This window comes from Rousettus aegyptiacus, unplaced genomic scaffold, assembly GCF_014176215.1.
Source record: "Rousettus aegyptiacus isolate mRouAeg1 unplaced genomic scaffold, mRouAeg1.p scaffold_m13_p_13, whole genome shotgun sequence".
In the NCBI taxonomy this organism is placed as follows: Eukaryota; Metazoa; Chordata; class Mammalia; order Chiroptera; family Pteropodidae; genus Rousettus; species Rousettus aegyptiacus.
In genome coordinates this window covers 57,080,893-57,103,813 of record NW_023416288.1, presented here as the reverse complement: position 1 = coordinate 57,103,813, position 22,921 = coordinate 57,080,893, and the positions used below count along the sequence as shown (strand labels likewise).

At 39.4% G+C, this 22,921-nt stretch overlaps 1 protein-coding gene across 2 annotated transcripts in view; it reads right to left on the bottom strand.

Annotated features, from left to right (window-relative positions):
* Nucleotides 1-687: 687 nt before the first annotated feature.
* PTN (pleiotrophin) overlaps nucleotides 688-22,921 on the bottom strand; it is an 88,406-nt gene continuing 66,172 nt past the window's right edge. Inside the window, exons 2-5 of one of the 2 annotated variants that reach the window (XM_016122882.2) lie at nucleotides 17,748-17,863; nucleotides 16,710-16,883; nucleotides 15,739-15,900; nucleotides 688-1,438 (exon numbers count right to left, since the gene is read on the bottom strand). In XM_016122882.2, coding sequence (XP_015978368.1) covers nucleotides 1,383-1,438; nucleotides 15,739-15,900; nucleotides 16,710-16,883; nucleotides 17,748-17,862 — 507 coding nt within the window. In that variant the 5' untranslated portion in view covers nucleotide 17,863 and the 3' untranslated portion in view covers nucleotides 688-1,382. The remainder of the gene's footprint in view (nucleotides 1,439-15,738; nucleotides 15,901-16,709; nucleotides 16,884-17,747; nucleotides 17,864-22,921) is intronic. The other variant, XM_016122883.2, reaches the window with a different exon arrangement.

Below are 22,921 nucleotides of genomic sequence, written 5' to 3'. Positions count from 1 at the left end.
ATTAGATGGCAGAAACCATTTAGCTTCGAAGATATCCTGGCTGCATCATTGGATCAGCTTGTAAATATTTTATGGCTAGCCTAAGATGTGTTGAAACCATCATTTCTGAAAATGGACACAGTTATCCTAGTAGATAGGTGTTTGTTTATTGCCATTTCACCACTTTAAAATTAGGGGTGACTTTTTCAGGAGAAATACTTTGATGCTAATCTCAGGTGATTTCCAAGACTTTATTTCCCTGAATAAGAGAAGCACAGACTTGTTTACTTAAAGACTGTGCTTACAGCCCAGTAGATATGGGGGGTGGGGGTAGTAAGTACAATAGAGTAGAAAGTCTTGGTTTATGGAAACCAAGCACAATGTACCATTTTGCATTGTGTTACTCTGAGCCTGATTTGGACGGTGGAAGCCCAGATTTATTAAATACAAGAAGAGCATTTTCCTAACTAATAGATCACTGTGGGACTTTTGTTCAATTCAGGAGCACCAGTCTAACCCACGAAATATTGGTAGAAAGTTAAAAATACATAGATATAGACATCTATATAAATAAACCCTCTAGAACATTTGTGCTCAAGAGTGAGTTAGTGTGTATGATAAATTCTCACTGCTAATAGGTTGACTGGGGGAGTGTAGTTGACAAATGCAGGAGGGTGACAATATCAAATTATTGCACACAAAAGCACCTTTTTTTTCAGCATCACCTTGATTTATTTTCCTAGTCATTTTTTCCCTCAGATGGAAAAATAGTTTCATCAAGAAAACAAATGTTTCTGCCAAAGTGAAACAATTTCATGTTTTAATGCTTTTCTTAAAAAAAAAAAAAAAAAGTCAACACTGAACTAGTGCATGCTCTGCCCCTTCTCCCTCTTACGCCGACTAAAATTTTTTAATCTACTGGCAGAAATCAAGATACTTTCCTCAAGTGGGATGATTATATTTTATTGCTGCTTTGTTTAGTATATGTTTTTCTCGATTGGGGAAAAAAGTCTAGGTGAAAAAAATTACCTAACAAGAGAAGTAGTTTACATGGTCATAACATTTAACTTGCTGCCAAAAGAAAAAAAAAATGTAAAAAAAATTTAAATGTAAAATATCACATAACTTCAAAAAACTTACCTCAATTTCCTATCACTTATCATGTACTATAAGTCAACTTTCTAAACAAGATTACAGTCCTTTATTATAAGCCCCTAGTGGTACTATGGTATACATTTAAAAAATGCTACTACAAAAAATGTTCTTTTCTTTTTGTTTCTGCCTATTGTATACTTAAGCTATAGATAATTTTTGAATAAAAAGCCTACAGTAGGTATAAATGTAATAGTTAACTGATCCTGTTTCGCTGATGTCCTTTTATGCTCCACAGAAGGTGGCCTCTTTTAGTCCAGCATCTTCTCCTGTTTCTTGCCTTCCTTTTTCTTCTTCTTCGATTCTGCTGTGATTAAAAAGAAAAAGAGAAAGAAAGAAAAACATCACATTAGTAAGCTATGGGCAGAAAGCCACTTTCCTTATAATTGGCCAGGAATGACATGATTAGATGATAGACAAGGTACCTTTGAGTGTGTTGTGTATGTACCTGTTCTTGCCAAGAGAGTGCCTATGAGAAGAGGCAAAAGTGATACGGTCTAGCTCTACGTGGACATCTATAAATGCCTGTTATCTTATTGGTTGCCCTGCTTAATACACAAAATACTGTCTGGGGATCCCAGTTGGGGAATAGAAACACAGCAGGTATCTCTGAGAGAATGAGCCGGATCACTGCTCAAAGGAGAGCTATGAGAGCTTTGGTTGGACCCCTCACTTCCCGCCTTCTTTTTCCATGGGACTGATGATGAGCATATTTTCTGATGGAAAATTTCGACGTGCTTCCACTCCTGATTTGCCCTCTTATTCCACAGATGGCCAGCTATTCACATATGAAGGACCAGCTATGAACCACAGGGAGCTTGGACCCTGTAGGGACTTCTTCTACTCTTTAGTGAAGCAAATAGAATGTACTAGAATGGGCTAAACCAGGTAAATAAAATTATGAGGTTTTAAATCAAAAGACTCCACCTTTTCCATTTAATCACCTTGCCATCTCCCTTTTCCTAAGCATACGAGAATGCAGAATAGATAGGACATGTCAATTTTGGCTCCAATGATAAGAATGGTCAGAAACACTGGGCCAGCAAGTGAAAGGATATTGCTAAATGCTTTTGAGATCCTTCCCCCATTTGGTCTACAGTAGTGGCAGAAACATCTGGGTTAGGTACAGGCTCTGGAGCCAGATTGCCAGAATTTAAATCCTGGCTCCATCTCTAAGTTATGAGACTTGGGGAAAGTTAATCCATATATTTTCGTCTCAGATTCCTCACCTGTGAATGGACATATGAATAGTACCACTTCATAAGGTCAATGGCCAAGTAAAATGAGCTGTATTAAATCCATTGAATATAAAGCATGGCACAACGGGCTGTGCTCAATAGAGGTCAGCGGTTACCATTAGTGGGATAATAGACTAAGAACAAGAGGTCATTTCTCTGTATTATTAATAGTCTTCATCATCACTAGGACATATTGACCGAGCAGGTCATTGAATGTGCTAAGCAACAGAGGAATACTGGGACAAAAGCAATGGCCAGCAAGGATCAGGGCCAAGAGGGCTCTTAGATTAGCGATGAGGAGAGCCATGATGCTAATCACAAATGTTATACAAATCCCACTTTATACTTAAGCAGAGCTTGAGCTTCTTCCATTCTTATCCTTATTACCTCCTCAGATAAGTGCTAAACTTCATAAACTAAGGGGGTAGTAGTCCTACAGCTTCCTTTGCTCAAACTTCCAGAGTGTACCACACACAATTAGGTCAGAACTTGCTAAAATCCTGCTAAATTGCTCCTCACAAGTACGTGTTTTGTTCATGCCTACCCTCAGCTTCTTCCTCTCTATATCAAAGAGACTTAACACTTTCACTCTCTTTTTGCTTGTCATTATAAATGTCTCCTTCTTTTGACCCATGAAAGGTGAGATAACCAGAACTTCCAAGTTCAAGGATCCCTATCAGGTCAAAGAAAGTTTTCTGTTTAATCTCTGAACAAATAGCCAGTGACCGAACACTTAATAATGCCCAGTCTTTGGTTGCATTTTAACCACCAGTTGTATATCAGAATAGTGTCCTCAGGGAATAATCTAGGATGTTCACTGGGATGTAACTCTGGTTTCCCTTGTCTCAATTTCTCCAAATTCCTTACTGGGGAATGCTCTAGCTTTTCAGTACAGTGAATGTTTGTGGCAAGAATTTGAATAGTTGGGGCAACATGTCCCTCTTTCACACAGAAGTCTTAATGGATGCCTGTTGATCAGGTGTTGGTATACATTTATTTCATAAAGCTTGAAGTTATTCTGATACTAAACACTATTTGATCTAACTAATGTAGGTTGTTCATTTCAGGGAACATTTGGGAAAGAAACTCTCCGCTCAGTTCTCCTAGGTAAAGGAGAACATCCTCTCTCTGTTACCTGAGATGGACATTTCTTTCACATCCATTAACTAACACTTTGCTAAATACCAAAAAATCAACCTATTGCCCATCTAATCTGCATAATGTCAATCAATTTATCATCTCTTTTGACAAACTGCCAAGTCGTTATAGCACTTGTTGGACGCACTGCAGACCTTAAGGCCACTTTGGGCTCAATCTAAGTAGAAAAGTGAGGTATCTTCAGTAAAAAGCAGTGCGAAGGAGGAAGAATTTGCATTTGCATGAGGTTAATTTGACTTCTCACACATCAAAGCATTCAAAATTTTAGAGTAAAGGAGAAAATTGGGTCAATAATATTGCTTCCGATCAAAGCAGTTTTTTGTGTGACTTTTATGTACATTTTGCTGACAGACTAAATGAGCTTTGTCGCTACTTGTCTCTGTGGCCTCAAAAACTATGGACAACCTTTCAAGCTTTACTCTGTCTGTGGAGGGTTTTTAAATGGTATCATGGACTCTGTGCACCTTAAAGAACCTAGTTTAACTCCCCTATGGAATGGATGAGGAAATAGAGGCCACAGAGCATCAGTGGCAGCAGCAGAATCAGAGGGGAGGCCATTCCCCATCGCTTCGTCTGACGTCTGCATCGTCTCCGTTAATCACATCTGTGGTAACTACCTGTTGACCTTACTTTGTGCTTCTGTCTCGGCCATTGTTCAAATCACCTCCCGTTACCCGAACCTCTACATTTATGCTTATTTCCATCCCCCAAGCCCATGATTCTTTTTCTCTCCTAGTCTTTGACCTTCACAACCAACACTTCATTCCGTCAATCCCACTACTATCTCCGTCTTGTTAACGCCTCTCGTCCTTCAAGTACCAGTTTTGACACCCCTTATAATTTGTTGACTCTTTGCTTTTATTGAGAAGCCATTTCTCTTTATTTCCCCTATCAGAGCATTTATCTCCCATGAGAGGGCGGAATCTCTACTCATGGTTATATCCTTTGCCATAGCACAGTGCCTAATGCGTTATAGTTGATTAGTAAATATTTAATGACATAAATAAATCTGTAGCATGGAAAGAGTACATGCCTCACTTGTTCACCATACATGCATCTTCCTTATGGTGGTTCTTTGAATTTTCCTTGGTAATTTCCATTTCAGCTTTTACACATCATGTTCCTTCTACCTCAGCGTTTTTACTCCTACTATCTCAATTTTGCTTAGCCAACATCTACTTATCCTTAGGATCTCAGCTTCAATTTTACTTCCTCAAGGAAGCCTTCCCAGAGCTCCCAGGTTAATTAAGCATGCTTCACCCACAGTTAGCTCCTTTCATTGTGCCTCTCATTGTTCCTACTAAAATTGGAAGTGAACTATTACTTTAGTATCTAATTATTTAATATGCGTTTTCCTCGTTCTACGAGGGTAGAGACTGTGTCTGTCTTCAGTGTCTTCAGTGCCTTGCACACGAAAGGGACTCCTGAAATACTGGTTGCGCACAGAGGGAAGAGATGAACACTTGAATGGGAAATAAAAAAAGTCAATCCATTAGTTTATAGAAAATAGTCTTTTCAAGGAAAGTAAGGAGTGTAAACTTAATTAGAATCTTGCAGTGTTTCGGTTTTTCTTCAAACAAGAATATTTTATAAAGCATAAAATTACAAACATATGTATATAAACTTTATCCAAATTTCTCAACACTTTTTTTTTGTCTTTTGTTTTTAAATAGGTAAAAGTAATATCCCGTTTTAGCAGCCTTTCAAGGTTACAGTAAAAAATCTTTACTATGCGTATGACGGTCATGAATTGGCCAAGAGCAGGGCTCTCACTGAGTAACAGCAAAGTGCTTTGTAATTGAGTCATCACGACTACTCTCAAAGGTTTTAAGAGCCAATGTGATCACTATTTGATGTGACACAGTAGGGCACCTTAGTTCACACTGAGAAGAGTCAAGGGAAGAAAGTATACACATGCTACACATCAAATAACACCCCAGGCTACATGTCACTCTTCCCCACCTGCATGAAGGGTGTAAAGCAGAAATGGATGTAAACAGGAAATGAGCTATTGTCAAAATTGTGAGGAAAGGGCACCTGCCTGAGAAGTGACTTGCTCGGTTCCCTCGCTTGATCCCTATCAGGATGTCATTGCGAGGGAAACACAGTGGTGCCCCCCTGTGGCTGGGTTTACAATCTTGCATCCTTTTGGGGGACAATTTGCAAGTTTCTGAGGGATACTACTCACTTCTCATGGTAGGTATGTCAACATTTTTATTATTTTAATAGAATCAAGTTGTTTTAAGATATGTTTGAACGTGTTCAGAAAATCCTAAGAATCTCCTAAAAAGAAATACTCTAGGAAGGATTTGAGCTTCTCATATGGCTATGAATTGCACATAGCACCTGGAGCGCCATCTTTACCACCTTCTATGCAGAAAACTCAAAGCTAGCCCAGACAATTCTCTCACTGCGTAAGAACTACTGATAGCAAAGAAGAGAGGCTATGAAAAGAGGCATGCTACAATAGATTCTGAGCCCATAATTTTTTTTTATTCTGAATAGAAAACAAAATCTGTATGGACACTTAAGTAATGAGTGGCACCATGGCCATTTGTTTGGTAAGGCAATGAAGAAACAATTCCATTAAGACTACACCAAGAATCAAGTCTCCGCCTGGGGAATTGTTTTTAATCAATGTCTACCTACCATTTACCGCCTCTGGGATCTTGGACAAATCAATCATCCTGCACCTGCTTCTTGTAAACTGGGGATAATAAAGCCTGGTACATCCTCCTCACAGGGCCATCGGGAACATCTGGCAACTATGTTCTCTAGATTCTATTTTACTGCTACTGTTCGAAAACAAATTTGTTTAGTGAACACACACTTTATATCCACTCTGTATCAGGCGCTGTTCTAGATGCTGGTGTAAAATGGCAAACAAGACTAAATTCTTTCATCGGGCTCACATTCCAAGTCAGGTTTTCAAGATGGTTCGATGTGAGGGTCTTTCAACAGTGTAAAGTACTCTAAGAGCATGTATTTATATTAAAGATCATGAGTATGTGGCACTTATTTTGATGGCTTCAATGCCTGTTTCTCTCACTGCTAGTTACTATGATCTCACAGATAAATGTGATGTAAAAGACAGAGACTCCACAGGGAGAATCCATTACTAGGGAGAAAAAGTATATCTGTAGTAGATTTAGCCTAAAGAGAAGAGAGAGTTCCTCCTCCCTGAGTTATTTCATCCTTCTTTAAAACATATTAATTACTTTTCTGGATTTAAAAGTAATATAGGCTTACACAGCAAAATGTTAACAGAAATTATTCATAGTTTTATAATATAGGGATAACACTTTTAATAGTAGGTTCTATTTATGTTTCCTTTCTATGAATATAATATACTTTAACTAGGAATACATTGTCAGTTGATAAAGTATATTACACTAAAAATTCTATTGTATTATTTTCCGTGCCATTGCATATATTTTGAAACATGACCAAGCAGTATTTCTTTATGATGTTCCATAAAGATTATTTTTTATAATCTTTCTTCTTTGGTTGCTCAGGTGGTATGCTCTCACTTTTTGTTATTATATGTCATGATTTGATGTGGGGTTTTTTTTTTTTTTACACATAAACTGTTGTATGTTTAAGTTTTGCTTTAGTACATATTATTAGAAGGAAATCTACTGGATCAAAGAACAGGCTATTTTTAAAACTTTAGATATGTATGAGCAAATTTATTTTTTTAAAGGAAGTATTAATTTAAAAATTTATCAGCAACTTTAATATTAGAGCCTCGTTCTCAGAAGGCCAATAATCAAACAGCATGCATGATCTCTTCTCCATTTATTCGCTGGCCTTTTTAGGAATAGGACTGCCATGTAGTCGATACAAGTAAACATCCAAATTTTAATATTAGGGAAATCTTGGCCAAATAGGGGTGTGAGTGGGCCTTGAAAGAAAAGTGTCAATTTAAAGTTTTTTTTTAAGATCTTAAGGGGGAGATGTTATTTCAAGAAGTGGAAGAGTTGAGAATTCTGGAATAAGCTTATCTTCATTTCCTTTTTTAAAGATGGGCATGCTGTGTATACAGAAAACATAAAAAGGAGATTAAGATAAAGAATTATTGAGAGGAGCCTGCATTTTAACTAAAGCGAGTCAACCTGTTATTACCGATCTATATAAAATGGATCTGGGTCATGAAAACAATGGGAGGAAATATTAATTAGAATAGCAAGAAGACTTCCACACTTTCTAAGAGGTAGAATTCATCTATGAGGAAGCTAAGGACACTCAAAAATGGACACTGTGGATTCCGAGGTCAATGCCAGTGGACAGGGACAGCTGGCGGTGTGCCATTGAGATCACTAACACTTAGCTATGGAGACTCATTCAATAAAGCCTGACAACCGAGGAAAATGGAGGAAAAAGCCTGGATATCGCTGAGATCCTGTTAATGCCTCAGAAGCCTATTTAAAGAAACTTGTCCGTACTTAAGAATTATCTGCTCTGTCACCTAGTCCCTTGTACGTTGTCAGCTGTGACTCAGAACTGATAAGGCTTTTTGCATCGTGAATATACAATTCAGTGATTCATCTAGAATCCAGGTGCTGGTCCTGTGAGTGCATACACAAACTTAAATGCTCCTGTGAGTGCATACACACTCACTCACACACACACACACACACACACACACACACACACACACAGAGAAAACCATAAAAACTATAGATGGGGAAATTAATGTTTGGATTTTCTCTGTTCAGCAAAAGCATCCACCGTTCCCCTATCTGTAGACCACTCTCAAGACCCAACACTTCTAGACAGTGATCTCCCCACACACAGATTCACTGGCTTTTTCCACCCCAAAGCAGAAAAGAAGAACATTTATTTCTGACACAATATTAAATATTTAAAAGCTTGTTTCTGTAATAATGAGGGCACAGTGGAAAATTCTCATATTGTAAAATTTCATAAATTATATTGGTAGCCTAAGTCTGAAATGGAAATGTGTTATTATAAATAATAATAAAGTTCCCACTTAGCACATCATTATTTTCAATGATCATATGCATGTTTAATATTATACAGCTGGTGCCACTGGAAAATCAAACGATGATTTATGAAAAAGGGGGAAAGCTTGAACTCTAGAATGTTTAAAATTTCAGAATGTACGGCTCCACAAATCATGTTTTATTTGCTTCCAAACGGACTTTTCTTTTCAACTGTTATGGGCCGAATTACGTCCCTCTCAAAAACTCATGTTGCAGTCTTAAACCCCACACCCCAGAAATGTGAACATATTTGGAGATCAGGTTTTTTAAGAGGTAATTCTGTTAAAAATGAGGTCATTAGGGCTCTACACCTGTGAAACCGGTGTCATCGTAAGGAAGAGAACATTTGAGCACAAAGGGAAAACGATGTGAAGATACAATGAGCAGACAGCCATCTAGGAGCCAAGAAGAGAGGCCTGGAAAAGAGGCTTTTCTAGAAGGAATCAACCCTGCAGAAATCCTGATCTCAGATTCTCGGCTCCAGAATTATGAAAAAACCAAGGCTTGTTGCTTAAGCCCCGCCCCCAGCCCGCGCTACTTTGTTATCACAGCGGCAGCAAACTCATACGTTGCTGAATTAGATTTCACACTAACTTTCATTTTTGTGTTATCTTTCTGAGAGCCCTCATTAGCTGTAGAGGTGCAGAATACACGTGAGCTCGTCGTTATTTTTCACGTGTCGCCGAGAATTTTAAATACACGTCATTTTAATATGCGACTTTGGTACCGCGTAATATGGCATTTTATGCTTGCTAACGGTTTGACAAATGCTCACTAATCCTTTCCCTCATTGCCACTCGTCTTCCAGATTTCAAGCAAATGAGCTACGTCCCCTGCACACACACCCCAACATGATTCTTGGACCCCATGCATCCAACACTCTGTCTACAGCAGCAGCAGCAGCAGCAAAGATTAAATCCGAAGAGATCCCCCAGATTTCTCTGCAATTTTTAGACAGTAGGCTTCATAGCAGTTTCACTGATTACTCTTATGTATCTGGGTGAAGATCTGAAAATCATGTTTTTCTATTTTCTGTAGAATGAAGACAATTTCCGAAGGCCTCCCGAGAGCGATCACTGTGAGTGTGTTAACCTCTGACCAACAGTCGTGGGCCTTGTCCCCTGGGGGCCTGAGCTAGAGGACGCCGGGAACATTTTTACCTGCCTCGTGCTCTTCGGATCTCTGACGAGCTCTTCTACAACTATTATTTACTCCTCTGGAAAGAGCCTTTTTTTTTTCTTTCGTTCTCTGCCTGTGTGCGCTGAGCAACCACAGTGCCGCGTGTTTTGATGTCCCTGTGGGTTCCCCGAGGCTTTGCATCCGTGCAAAGCCGGCCGCAGTCACTGCGCATGTGCGAAGCATCTCTGCTGGCAGCGCCTATCATCAGGACAGCAGTGCCTCGGACCCTCGTGAAGCACCAAAGTCGCCGTGAATCTCGCAGCCGGAGAGGAAGCGATCCTGAATTCAGCCCAGGGTCCAGACTGGGAGGTGGGGAGGCCGCTGCATGTAGTGAGCGCTTCGCACCGCTATGTCTTACTCTCAGGAATGCTACCCCTTTAAGGGACTCTCCCTTGAGAAATGTAGCGCTAAATGTTATCGTGGGCTTTGGTGCAATTATTACATAAAGATCGGCTTAAGCCGAAAGTTATCTGACGTGACTCCATGATAAATCACCTCAAACATGCTTATATGAATACTTTAGGATGACCACAGAAAGAAAAACCAAAATTATTAATTTTTTAAAGAATACTCGATGAGCAGGGAACATAGCTTGGGAAGCATTGTTATTGTCACTGTCTGACTTCAAGTTCGAACCTGAACTCTCACTGGCTGGGTGAGCTTGTGCTAGCTGCAGTCTTAATGCACTTTTTTTTTTTTTTTTTAATAAAATTTGAACAAAACTCTTAGAGGCTGCTGTGGGGATTAAGCAAGACAGTGCATACTAAGAACATAGTATAATGTCTGTCACATCACAAGTAATTAATAGGAATGACATTGATAACGCTTAAGAAATGCTGATGACAGTAGATACGACAAAGCAGAAACTCTCGATCCATCTCAACCCAGGGAAAGTTAGAAGGGAGAAACGCAAAAACTTTAGGGAGGGAGGCGGGGGAAAGTCCCTTAACCCAGTAACTAATTAGTGTGAACATTGTTCTATTATGCAGCCTTCCACAATACTAATTATTATATAGCTGTTTTGTGTGTGCCCAGCTAATGAGCCTCTGAGCGGGGAATCTGCCAAGGGAGATGAAAAAGGGCGCAGAGTGCGAAGTAAACCATACAAATATTTATAGTTCCTGGTTCTCACATCTGTCCTGGCAATTAGGATTAAAAGTTCTTTAATAAGGATGGGATTAAAATACCCAGATAAATCTTCCAGGTGAGGGCATTGTGCTTTAACTGTGATTTCTCTGTGCGTTTTTGCAGCCGATGGATAAGTCGATGATATATCCCAGCGAGCCAGACCAAGACTTAGTTGGACACATCATTCACTCAAGTCAGTACTATTCACTGAGTTCCTCTCGTGAACTAGAGACAATGAGATGTAGTAACTTAGAAAGGCGAGTGAGATGTGGCTCCTGCACTCAAGAGATTCAGTGTCCCAGAGACAAATACGCACTCCCTCGGGACTAAAGAATGTCCTCTTATCAGATGTGTGAGTCCTCCCCGCAACCTGAGGCTTGAAAAGGGAAGTCTGGCAAGTTTTAACACTGATCTCTTTTCTAGTTCTTGAATAACCGGGAAGTCTGGCAAGTTTTAACACTGATCTCTTCTCTAGTTCTTGAATAACCGAGGCTCTCTTTGGCCTCAGAGACTTTGAATTTCCCCTGGTTTCATTTAGACCATTAACCTGGCTAGCCCCTTCTCCATTTTCAAGACCAAGTTCAAAAGTTATGTCTCGAAGAAGCTTTGCCTTCTTTCTCTAACTTGGCACAATCCCACTACTCCCAACCCAGCCACTCCAGCACTTGGCTCTTTAGTTTTTAAAACAATTTACTCTGACATGTAGTTATCATTTTAATTATTGATTGATTCTGTCACTCTTGTTTAGTCACTACCACCAAAGGACAGAGCAGTGAGAGAGAAAGAAATTTGTCTAGTATCACTAGCATCTAACACCCTGCCTGCTCCAGTGCAGGCTCCTAGTAGATTTTAAAAATAAATGAATGAATTAGAAACAAAGCCAAAGGACCATATGCTTCTCTCTTGCTCAGCATTTGTCATTCTGTGCCGTACCTGGGGATTCGTCCTTCTGTTTCTCCTCCTGCATTATAGGTCTAGCTAGGTCTTTAATTTATCCCTGGTGCCTGCACTAGCAGATAGCACTCACCCAGTAAATATTTGCTGAATGAACAGGGTAGGTTTTACAGAATGAAATGGATGAAGTATGGAAGAGGGGGAATAGTTTACAGGTTTCTAGAACCACAGGTACAGAGAAATGGACATAGAAGAAATCACAGCTCATTCAGCCACCCCTGGGAGTTTGGTGTGGCTGGGGCACAGTATATGGGACAGTGTTTGGAGCAAGGATCAGGCAAGAGTTAAATCAGCTGATGCCTGAGAAGCGTGTCTTGCTAAGGAGCCAGGATCTGGTTCTGTCGCTGATGGAAAGCCACCGTAACAGGGGAAGTTTAGGGAGAATAAGTGGGTCTGAAATCCATGACCTTTCTTAGATAAGAAACTGAGATCACCGTGTGCATAACAGGGGAAGGGGTTGTGCATAACGACGGAGACCCGGAGTCAGACTGCCTTGTGATTAAGTCCTGGCCCCTCTGCTTATTAGCCGTGTTACCTTAACTAGGACTCTCTAAGCCTCAGTTTTCCCATATGTAAAACTGGCAATGGTAATAGTAGCCATTTCAGAGGTTTTGTGACAATTCAATGACATAATGTATGAATAATGTACTGAATTATAATCCAAACATACTAGGCTCTCAATAAATATTAATTATACTTACTATTATTGTGATTATCACTTTTTTTTTTTTGCCTGAAAATATGTTGAGGGAAATACCCGCCTCAAGAAATTCATGTGGCAGGAAAGAAATCCTCTTAAAAATAGTGCATATCTATCAAACATTTTTACTTATAGTACTTCATTTCATCTTTACAACAGTGCTATGAGGTAGGTATCCATTGCAGATTCCAGTTTACAGAAGACGTAACGAATATCATTCTACGAGGGAATGATTAGAATTAGTTTTTCTCACTTCACATACAGTATCATGGATGGGAAGTAAAATACAGATGTTCACATACACGAGTGGAACAGAATAGAGAATAGAGAATTCAGAAATAAACCCACGCCTGTACGGCTAATTAATCTATGACAAAGGAGGCAAGAACACACAGTGGGGTAAAGACAGTCTCTTCAGTCAATGGTGTTGGGAAAACTGAACAGACGTATGCGAAAGAGTGAAACTAGATCGCTTTCTTCCACCATATACGAGAATAAACTCAGGATGAATTAAAGATGTAAAGTAAAATAAAATAAAATACACATGTTCAAAGACTTCCACAAGAATAAAAATCAAAACTGTGAGACCAAACTGAATAAGAATGCTTCTCACTGATGGAGAAGAACAAAACTCCCACAAGGTACCCCTGGCCGCCTCTCTCTGGTCAAACGCAAGGGCAGCAGCCATCGACCCGACCACCCCTCCCCCCATTCCGGAGTCTCAGTGGGGAGCGAGCCCCAGCCACACGGTGGGATTCTGCCCCTTCACCTCACCCGGCAGAAGTCTCTTAGCCCAGCAAAGCTCATCCATAGAGCATTGTCGCGTTCATTCCTAAAGGATGTCAGAGCCCAGAAAATAGAAAAAAAAAAAAAAAGTTGGGGAACATTTTTTTATCTTTAAAAGAACTAACAAAAGAATCTATTTAGAGGGGAGAGAATTGAGAATGCTGGGAATATCACTTTGCTGACCCCTTTTTCTATTTAATAATCAGCTGCCCAGTGCTGTGTCCCACACACAGCTGAGTCTTGCACTTAAACGGTTGCTATTCTTTTGATCTTTAAAGATGAATTGCCAAACCTTAAAAAGGGCTAGGCAACTGCCACCTGCCCCCCGCCCCTACCCCAAAAAGAGCAGTGAGATTGCAAAACTTTTAAAAATTGCTGGGAAGAAATAAAAAGAATTATAGGTATCATGAGCAGGAAAACGTAACAAGGGTCTGGGAACAGCAGAGCATGAACTGGCGGACAGGACTGCAGGTGGGATTTACACCGTCCCCTGGGCCACCTGTCTGTCACACAGACATCTGTCCATGGGCTCCTGCTTCTGACTATACCAGAAACCATTTGAGAATACCTTTCCGCCAGGCCGACGTCATGCCATGCTGTCCTGTTGATATCAAAAAGAGCTTCGCAATATCCCTTATTGATGTAAAAAGTAGACTCACCCTTTGCTTGTCAACGGTAACTCAAGATTCTAGAATGTTCCAAGATGATTATTAGGACATGTCACCTGTGGCACTTGGGGAAATCTCAGCTCACCTAGGGGTGATAACTAATGAAAAGGGCCAGGTTTAGAGAGATTTGGATACTCCAGCAAGAAAGGAGAAGGGAAAGTCTGATTTTGCAGAAGTGGAGGATGGCATCAATGATGGAGGAGTTTCAGTGTTCAGTTCTTAGCATTCTATGTGCCGAGCAGGGGGTGATCTCAGAGGGAGGGGTTTGGCTACACCTGCAACTTGCGGAGTGATTAGACATTTCTCTTGGACTTATTGCCTTTTTCTGCATTATTCTTGGAAATGTGGCATTCGGGCCTGAGCCTCTGGCCCTCCTGGAAATTCTGTGAGCTATGTAACAACACCCTTGAATAAATCCTTAACTTACTAGAGTAGATCGTGCTACAACTACCCCCCCCCCCAAAAAAAAACACAAGGTTTTATTATGACTTTAATACTTATGGGCTTCATGTTCATTTTTCTGAGTTTCTCCTTTTAATTAATCTGGCCACTATGAGTTCTCAGGCCCATTTTAGAGCTCAAATCTGAGCAAGAGGACAATGAGATATTTTAATTTAGACTTTGCTGAGGCCGTTGTATTTATTTGCTAGGGCTGCCATACACCGTACCACGGAGTGAGGGCTTAAACAATATTTATTTTCTCACAATTTCTGGGGGCTAGATCAAGGTGCTGGCAGGGGTGATTTCTTCTGAGGCCTCTCTCCTCGGTTTGTGGATGGCCGTCTTTTCCCTATGTTTTTACCTGGTCCTCTGTTTGTATCCTGACAGTCTCTTCTTATATGCCAGTCATATTGAACTAAGGCCACCCATATAACCTCACTCACTGAACTTTAATTACCTCTTTAAAGGCTCTGTCTCCAAATACAGTCAGCTTCAGAGGTACTGAAGGTTAGGACTTCGACATTTAAATTTGGAGGTGGAGAACATAATTCAGCCATAACACCCATGAGATAAAAGAGTTTAATACGTCTTTGTCTTCCCTCAGCTGGGCTTCTACTTGGATGAAACCATGGCCATAATACTATGTTGGTTTACTCTCTCCCGCATAGGCAGAGTCTGACTTTTTGGAAATGAATAGAACGATAGCTCCACATAATTTAAAAATTCCATGATAAGTGTAGTTGTAAGCTAATCTTGGTTATATTTTTTTATATATATATATAGATAGATAGATATGTAAGCTAATCTTACTAAAAAATAATATATATGTATATATGTGTGTATATATGTGTGTGTGTGTGTATATACATATTTATAGGCTATGAAAGAAGAAGAAGAAGAAATATGGAACCTATCGAGTTACGTGGTGAAAAAAGGAAAAATATAAAATAATTTAGCCAATTTTATGAAAACTCTATATGTTGGAAAATCTAGGAGAGACTTGATTTTAAATTTTCTGCCCCACGATCTTTACAGTGTGTTCATACGTGTCAGGATGTAGTCCCAATTTAGGGCTTGGAATATATGGTCAGTCACCATACAACTGCCTTAATTGACCTGTTTGGCTGAGCAGGTTTCTTTGTGCTAGAAGGCTGTTCCAACTCCCCCCATCCTGCAGAGGACTTCAATTTGAACCCGTCAATCACCTGCTGAAAAGGACTTGTGAGATGTTCAATATAAGGAAGGGGAAGCTTTTTCAATCCCTTTCTTAAGGTAATTCACCTAAGACTTCTTGCTTAAGTCAATCAACGCATTCATATTAGAATTGTGGTGTAAGGGCAGGAAGCTACCTTGAGGCTTGGGCTTAGTCAGCTTCCCACAGGGCTTGGAGATGGTGACGGTCTTCTGGCAGTCAGCATTGTGGAGGGCTCGCTTCAGACTCCCAGTTCTGGTCTTCAGGGCAGTATTGAGGTCGCATTCTCCCCAGGCCTGGAACTGGTATTTGCACTCCGCTAAAAGGCAGGGTGGGACCAAACAGAAATCTTTGAAAGATCCTATTGTAGTGCCCTGAAAAGAAAGATCTACTTTTGTTTTTAATTTTTTGTGTGTGTTGAGATCACTGTAGATACACAATGTATTACTTCTAAGAAACAATACAGAGAGATCTCATACACAATAAATAATAATAACTACAGAACAAGATATCGATTCCCTCAATTGATACCTTGCATAACTGTAGACAGGAAATTGACGTGGATACATTCCACAGAACTTATTCAGGTTTTACCAGTTGTACATACAGTCGTGTGTGTGTGTGTGCGCGCGCGCATTTAGTTTTGTGAGACTTCGTCCTATGTATAGACACAAGGAAACACCACTATGACATAGAACAGTTACAACCAAGGGTCCCTGTTACAGTTCTAGCCTATCCATCTTCCTTCCTTCCCATCTCCTTAACCCTTGGCAAACGCTATTCTATTCTCCAACTGACAATTCTGTCATCTTAAGAGTACTATGTGAACAGAATCAAACAAAATGCAACCTTTTGAGGTTGGCTTTTTTCACTCAGCATAATTTCTTATGGCACCTACTCAAAGTTATAACAAAATGAAGTTGACCAAAAGACTTTATTTGAGGACTTGCTGTAGTGCCAAAGTTGAGAAACCCTGGAGTTAGGTAAGGTGTCTCGTTATTGTGTACCCGACAAAATAAACTTATTTAAAATAAATGGTAGTCAACATCAGAAAGACCTTGGGTAGAAGAAAGCAAGACGATCTCTGATGGAAGATGAACTCAACAGGCCCACCGTGGTGGGACTCACCTCCGAATTGCTTTTTCCAGTTGCAGGGGATCTTACATCTCTGGGTCTTCATGGTCTGCTTGCACTCAGCTCCAGTCCTGGTGCCCTCCCGGGTGCCCAGCCCACAGTCCCCGCTGGTGGGCACACACACACTCCACTGCCATTCTCCACAGTCGGACTTCTTCACTTTTTTCTCTACAGCAAAAAATAATCAACATCCAAAACACTCTTTAACTCCTAGATGTAACCAAGGTCACTCCTGTGCGCCTTAATTACAGAGTCTGTGCTTTTCACCTCTGTCTTCAGTGACCAGTAAGTAGCAGATAGGTGTTAGCTGAACGATTGAACGAATGAATGACCAAGAGAAGGGAGAAGGAAGACTGAGCAAGGAGCTAGAACTAATATTAATGTAACTCTTATTATGTGCCAGAGACTCTGCTAAATGATTTACTGACATCTCTTTTCTGAAGCGAACATTTCTGTAAAAGAGAAGACGGTCAGGAAGTTAAACCTAAGAAACGAGAAAACATTCTATTAGAAGGAACGGTCGTCAGATCAGCTTTTCGATGCAAGTCGATGTTCCTTTCTGTCTTATAGATGGAACAGCATAATATAAATGTGGTGGCTCACGGAGTAAACAGGCTCCCAGCTCCACAGACTATCTGAGGCATTGGGAGTTACAGAAAAGGTGCTTTATCCTCTCTAAGCTTCAGTTTCCTTTTTTATTAATGTGAGATAAAACAAAAATTTCTCAAAGGACACGTTTGAAGAGCAAGGCAGCATTAGTAAAACATCTGATTGCTGGACAATGTTCTGTACTTCGTAGCGGCTAACGTGCTACTTATCGATAATGATCATAATAGATCATTATCTATATTTCAGGACTTATAATGGGGGGAAATGAGAGGGAATGATATTCAGGTTCCTCTAAACACTTGGAAGAAAGGAGAAAGGAAGGAAGGGAGAGAGGAAGGGAGAGAGGACAGGCAAAAATTAGGTAGTCGGCTTAGATGGACATCAATCAATGAAGAGTCCTGCCTTCTTAACTCTACTGCTTACCCGGTTTCTCTTTCTTCCCAGCTTCAGCAGTGCCCACAGCTGCCAAAATGAAAATGAATGCCAAGAAGGCAGCTGCAAATTTTCGACGCTGCTGCAGGTACTGTTGGGACTGCATCCTAGGAATGAACAGAGAAACAGAAGAAGGCGGTGTCAGTCTAAGTCAGAGAAGAAGGCTCATTGAATGACTTGATGGAGGGCTCCATTTTCCATTTCTGGAATATAAGATTTTAGAAAGATTTATATCAGTTATCTTGGGCAGAATTCTCTTTTTTCTCTCCAACGCCCACTGAAACATATGCTCTTCTGCAATCTGTTATGTATTCACTGACAAAATCCAACAGTTCTCTTTACACACAACCATTTTCTAGGTATGACTCAAGAATTACAGAAGTAAGAGTGTTGATTGTGTTTGAGCAGACTCCTACAGGTAATCTTGCTGATAGTGATGCTCGGTAATGTCAATAACTATGGTCTTCATAACTCTTGACAGTTCCTAGAAATGACCATGGTGGTGTCCTACCTGTGGATAATTTAAATGGAGACAATGAATGGATTATGTGTACAAGTATTATGTTAGCTATTATTTCTAGACTGGTATCACTATTGACCAACATCTCTGATTTTTTTTTTTTATCATTTCCCATGATTGTAATGATCTTATCATCACTGTTCCATTATTCGTTGGTCCACCAAAGAGTGAAGCATAAACAGAAGAACTAGCATAACTTTGCTATACATCGAACACATAAAATCATATGTGCCGAAAATCCTCTAAACTCTAGGATGTAATGAAGAGTTTATACTTATTCATAATTTGAAATTCTCTATGTTTGATATGAATCAAAATCCCAGAATAACATTAGAATAACTCCCAAGACCCGGGACAACCCAAGTCCTGGTGGCTGCACCAAACCAGTGGTTACAGCGACTTAACTGGCAGAATTTATCTCCGTCTAGTGAGTTCTTGGTATTTTAAATAAAATGACAGTAATGACTTACATTATTAGCTTTGGGGATTTTTTTTCCCCCAGAAGTGGTAATAGATTAGTTTAGATGATTTTATATCCTCTTGAGTGTGAACAACGAAACCTCACATTTATATATATATATATGATTGAGATCATTCTGTTCTGCATTGTTTTTCTCATTCAAAAATAACTGTGAAATAATAACCTTGTCAGTGAATTTGTCTCTCTTTCTCTGACATTGGAAATGCTATCCTTTGTTAATGTTTTGTTTTGTTTTGTTTTTAATTGATGATTTTGGATTCCATTGTATGGATGAAGCATAATTTAATTTACCAATTAAATTTAATATTTTGGTCATCTGGTTTTTTCACTGAATCATAAGTCTTAATTAGCTGCTCACCATCTCTTACACTTCCTAAAACCTAACACTGGGTGCTTCATTCCTCCTCCTAATGCTAAATGTTTATAACCCTACTTTGCTGATGGTCACACAGGAAAGTTCCTATTGATTCAGTGTGACTTTTCCTGTGTCATTCATGGGGTAGGAATGAGATGAGAAGCCAGTCCTATCTTCTCAAGAGTTGAGTTGTTGGCAAGTCAACTCTTGGTTGGCAAGTCTCCTCAGAGTTGAGTGCCCTGGTGTATCTATACTACCATACTTTTTAAAATCATATATTTAAATATGATTTACAATTACTAGGTGTAAAGTGAACCAAAGTGGAGACCTTCTGTTTTTTTTCCTCCACAATTGACCAACAATCTCTCAGAAACTAATCACTTTTCGCTAAAGTGTTCTTAAAGGGTAAGCTAACGTTTAAATTCAGCACCTTTAAATTTTAATGTACTTCTTTCCAAGTTAGAACTTGCCTTCATGTTTAACAACTGCTCGTGCATATCTGAAGTATTTAGATTGTGAATTAGATTAATGTGAGAATTCCGACATTCCCACTGAGAAAGCACAGCTCTTGAGAGAACTTTCTGACCAGACAATGGGGTGATCCTCGTAGAGTCTGATGATAAATACTGCAGGAAGAGGGGTCAGGAGCACCTTGGAGCCCCCTGAAGAAACACAGCCAACTGGTAGAAATAGAAAGAACTCTTCCTTCCACAAATCAATCAATCTCTCTCTCTCTCTCTCTCTCTCTCACACACACACACACACACACACACTTTATTAATAGAAAGATGCCATCACTGGCTAATTTTCACTTCAGTATTTCTTTTCCAGTCTTTCATTGCTAAGCTTTTATTTTATAATGATTTTCAAAAAGCTCTCTCATAGTAAGTTCAATTCATTTAATTTCAAGGGAAAAAAAATCTCACATAAGCCAGAATTTCCCAGCCATAAAATATTTTTGAGTCATAGGGTGGCCTCTTACAGACGTTATCTTAAGCACAGTGTGAGCCCAGAGGAAGGAAGGAGGGAGACAAACTGGGATGAGAGTCGGAGCCTTAGTAGAATGGAAATGCACTCCATCTGCTTCTGATAATACTTCAGGACAATTCGGAATCTTAAAGTGGGTAAATGGTGAATTTCAGCTTTTAGGTGTTTTAAGAAAAAGTGCACACAGGGCGTCACCTATGTAAAATATCTGATCAGCAATATGGTTGAATGGGATAGCATCTTACTTCTATCTTTTGTTTGGCATTCTGCTTAAGCCTATATTTCGAGAGCTTAGATTTTCCTGGGTAGGGAAAATGAATAAAGGTTATTTGAAAGAAGAGTCAGGGGTTTTGAAAAGGCATGATGAAAATTATCCAAAAATTCAAGAGTGCCCAAACAATACCCAATTAGCATGTCGGTACCTTGTTGTAGTAAATACCTGAGTAATTAGTATGTGTGTAGGTAACAGTTCCCCTTGCTGGAGGAATTTGCATAGTTGATTGTGTATTTGTCCTTAGCATCAATCAAGTAAAGGCAAAACCTCTTTCCGTATATAGCACCCATTTATCTGGTTTTATATTTTTAACCCTGCCTGCTCTCCAACAGAGATATTAAGAAAATGGTCAGGATTATGACTTATTTTTCACACGGAGGATTTAGGCTAGCTACGTTGGCCTAGTTCTTTTGAATAATTTACTTATTTTCACTCCTTCGTACTGCCCGTCTTTTGTTGGACTTGCACTGACAGATTTAATTTCATAGGGTTTAACGGTTAATTTGAAGACGATCACAGATAGGTGCTGGTGTCTGGGAATGACTGTTGAGAAATCTCAATCACTAATAAGTCAGAGGCTCAAAGATGAAAGGAGAAGAAAACTAAAGAAACCAATTTGGATGAAAAGTGTTAATTTACTAAATCCTGATTTCTTCTCTAGAGAGATAGCTGATTAGAAAGAGAAGGGGGCTCCCTTTATCCTTTAGCATTTTAATAAGACCTAGTCGTTTTAAAGCCGATTAACATCTGGTATAAACAGAAGACAAGGATGCTGGGACCTGTCCTTTAGTGATCTGTTTGGAAAGACAAACATGGACTTTAGAGGCAGAAACTTTGGCTCAAACTTCAGGTCCACCATCTCATTTTTAGAATGTTCTTGGGCAAATCACGAAACCATTTGAACCTCCGTTTTGACATCTGCAAAGTGGGAGTGATTATAGCAACCACTTGACAAGCTTGTCATGAAAATGCAAAATGTAGACACAGAGTTCACTCACAATATTAAGAAATAGTTTATTAGTTGCTGAATAAAGTTAATTCACCCCCATACTCACTTACTATAAGGAAATCCTTTTGATTTACCTTTTTAAAATTAATTGAGGTATATATAATTGACATATAACATTGTATCAGCTCCAGGTATACAACATAATGATTCAATATCTGCATTCATTGCGAAATAATACTACGTCTTTTATTGAGAAATAACAAGCATCACACTTTGAGCTATCTAGTACTATGCAAAAACAGAGAAAAAAAGAGAAAGAGAGAGAGAGAGAAAGAGAGAGAAGATAAAGAAAGATGATTTAATTAATGTTAACAAAAGACTTGTTCTGCCTTATCAGGACACAAATTCTTTCTGCCTTTTGACTTCCCACAAGGCTAAAATAAACTCAAAGACCTTCATCCCACTATTTCCTTGGAGTTTATGAATGTCAAGAGGCTCCATGTTGAGAATTATGAAACATGTCGATGAAATTTTAACTTGTGCGAAATTTTTTAAAAATCTCACTTTGCAACTGTATTTTTTTATACCCCTTGGGTCGAGAAACCATTCCACCTCCCTCTTTTTATTTCAGAGACAGGGTCCCAGCATATAGGTGCCGTTCAGTAAACTTTAACCAGTGAAAAATATCACCAAAATATGTCATCCAATGGAAGAATTAATTATCCCGCCGAAATGAGGTCTCGGTCCTTCGTCTCTGCCACAGGATATGAAATTTTCTGAAGAGGCTGGGCTGAAAACAACAGCCAGAATCTCAAGCAGATCATGCACCCGAGAGTGATCAGCGAATGTTTTACAATGCTTCTGCATCGTATATTACATATCACTAGACCTTCCCAGATATTTTGTGATCTCCTTGCCTAAATTCCTGTGAAATAGTAATTTTTTACCTTTTTATTCTAAAATAAAACACGACATACATAAAACCACACAAGGCAATTCTATAGCTTAGTGAATTATTACAAGATAAATTATTTTTTCGAGTCACATCTGAAGGCTTTATATGTTCCCAGTTCCAATTATAGCTCTATCACTCCCAAAGTAACTTATATAGTAATTACTTCTTTGCATTTCTTAAGGATTTTATTCGAGTGTGCTTCCCTAGACATGTCTAATTTTAAAAACTGACACGTCTTTTAAGTTGCTTTTATTATATAGGCTTGTCCTCCATCCTTTCTTTTTCTTGCCTTTTACTTCTTACAGAAACCAGGCCATTTAATCAGTAGAATCTCACATTCTGGATTTTGACGATTACAAATTCATGGTGAATTCAATTCCTCTGTTCAGCTGCAATTCAGCAGCTGGATGCAGAGATTTATTCAGACCCAGGTGCCATCCCTTTGGCAAGACTGTAAATGGCATTTTGTTCTTTCACCAGGAGCTACATAAGACATTTGGGTTTTGCTTTTTTTGCGACGTTAACAGCCAATGGTACTCATTTATTGTTAATGAGATATTATAGACTGAATGTTTTATCGCCCCATTCCCCCAACCAAATCATATGTTGAAACCCCGCCCCTCTCCACATGATGGTACTAGGAG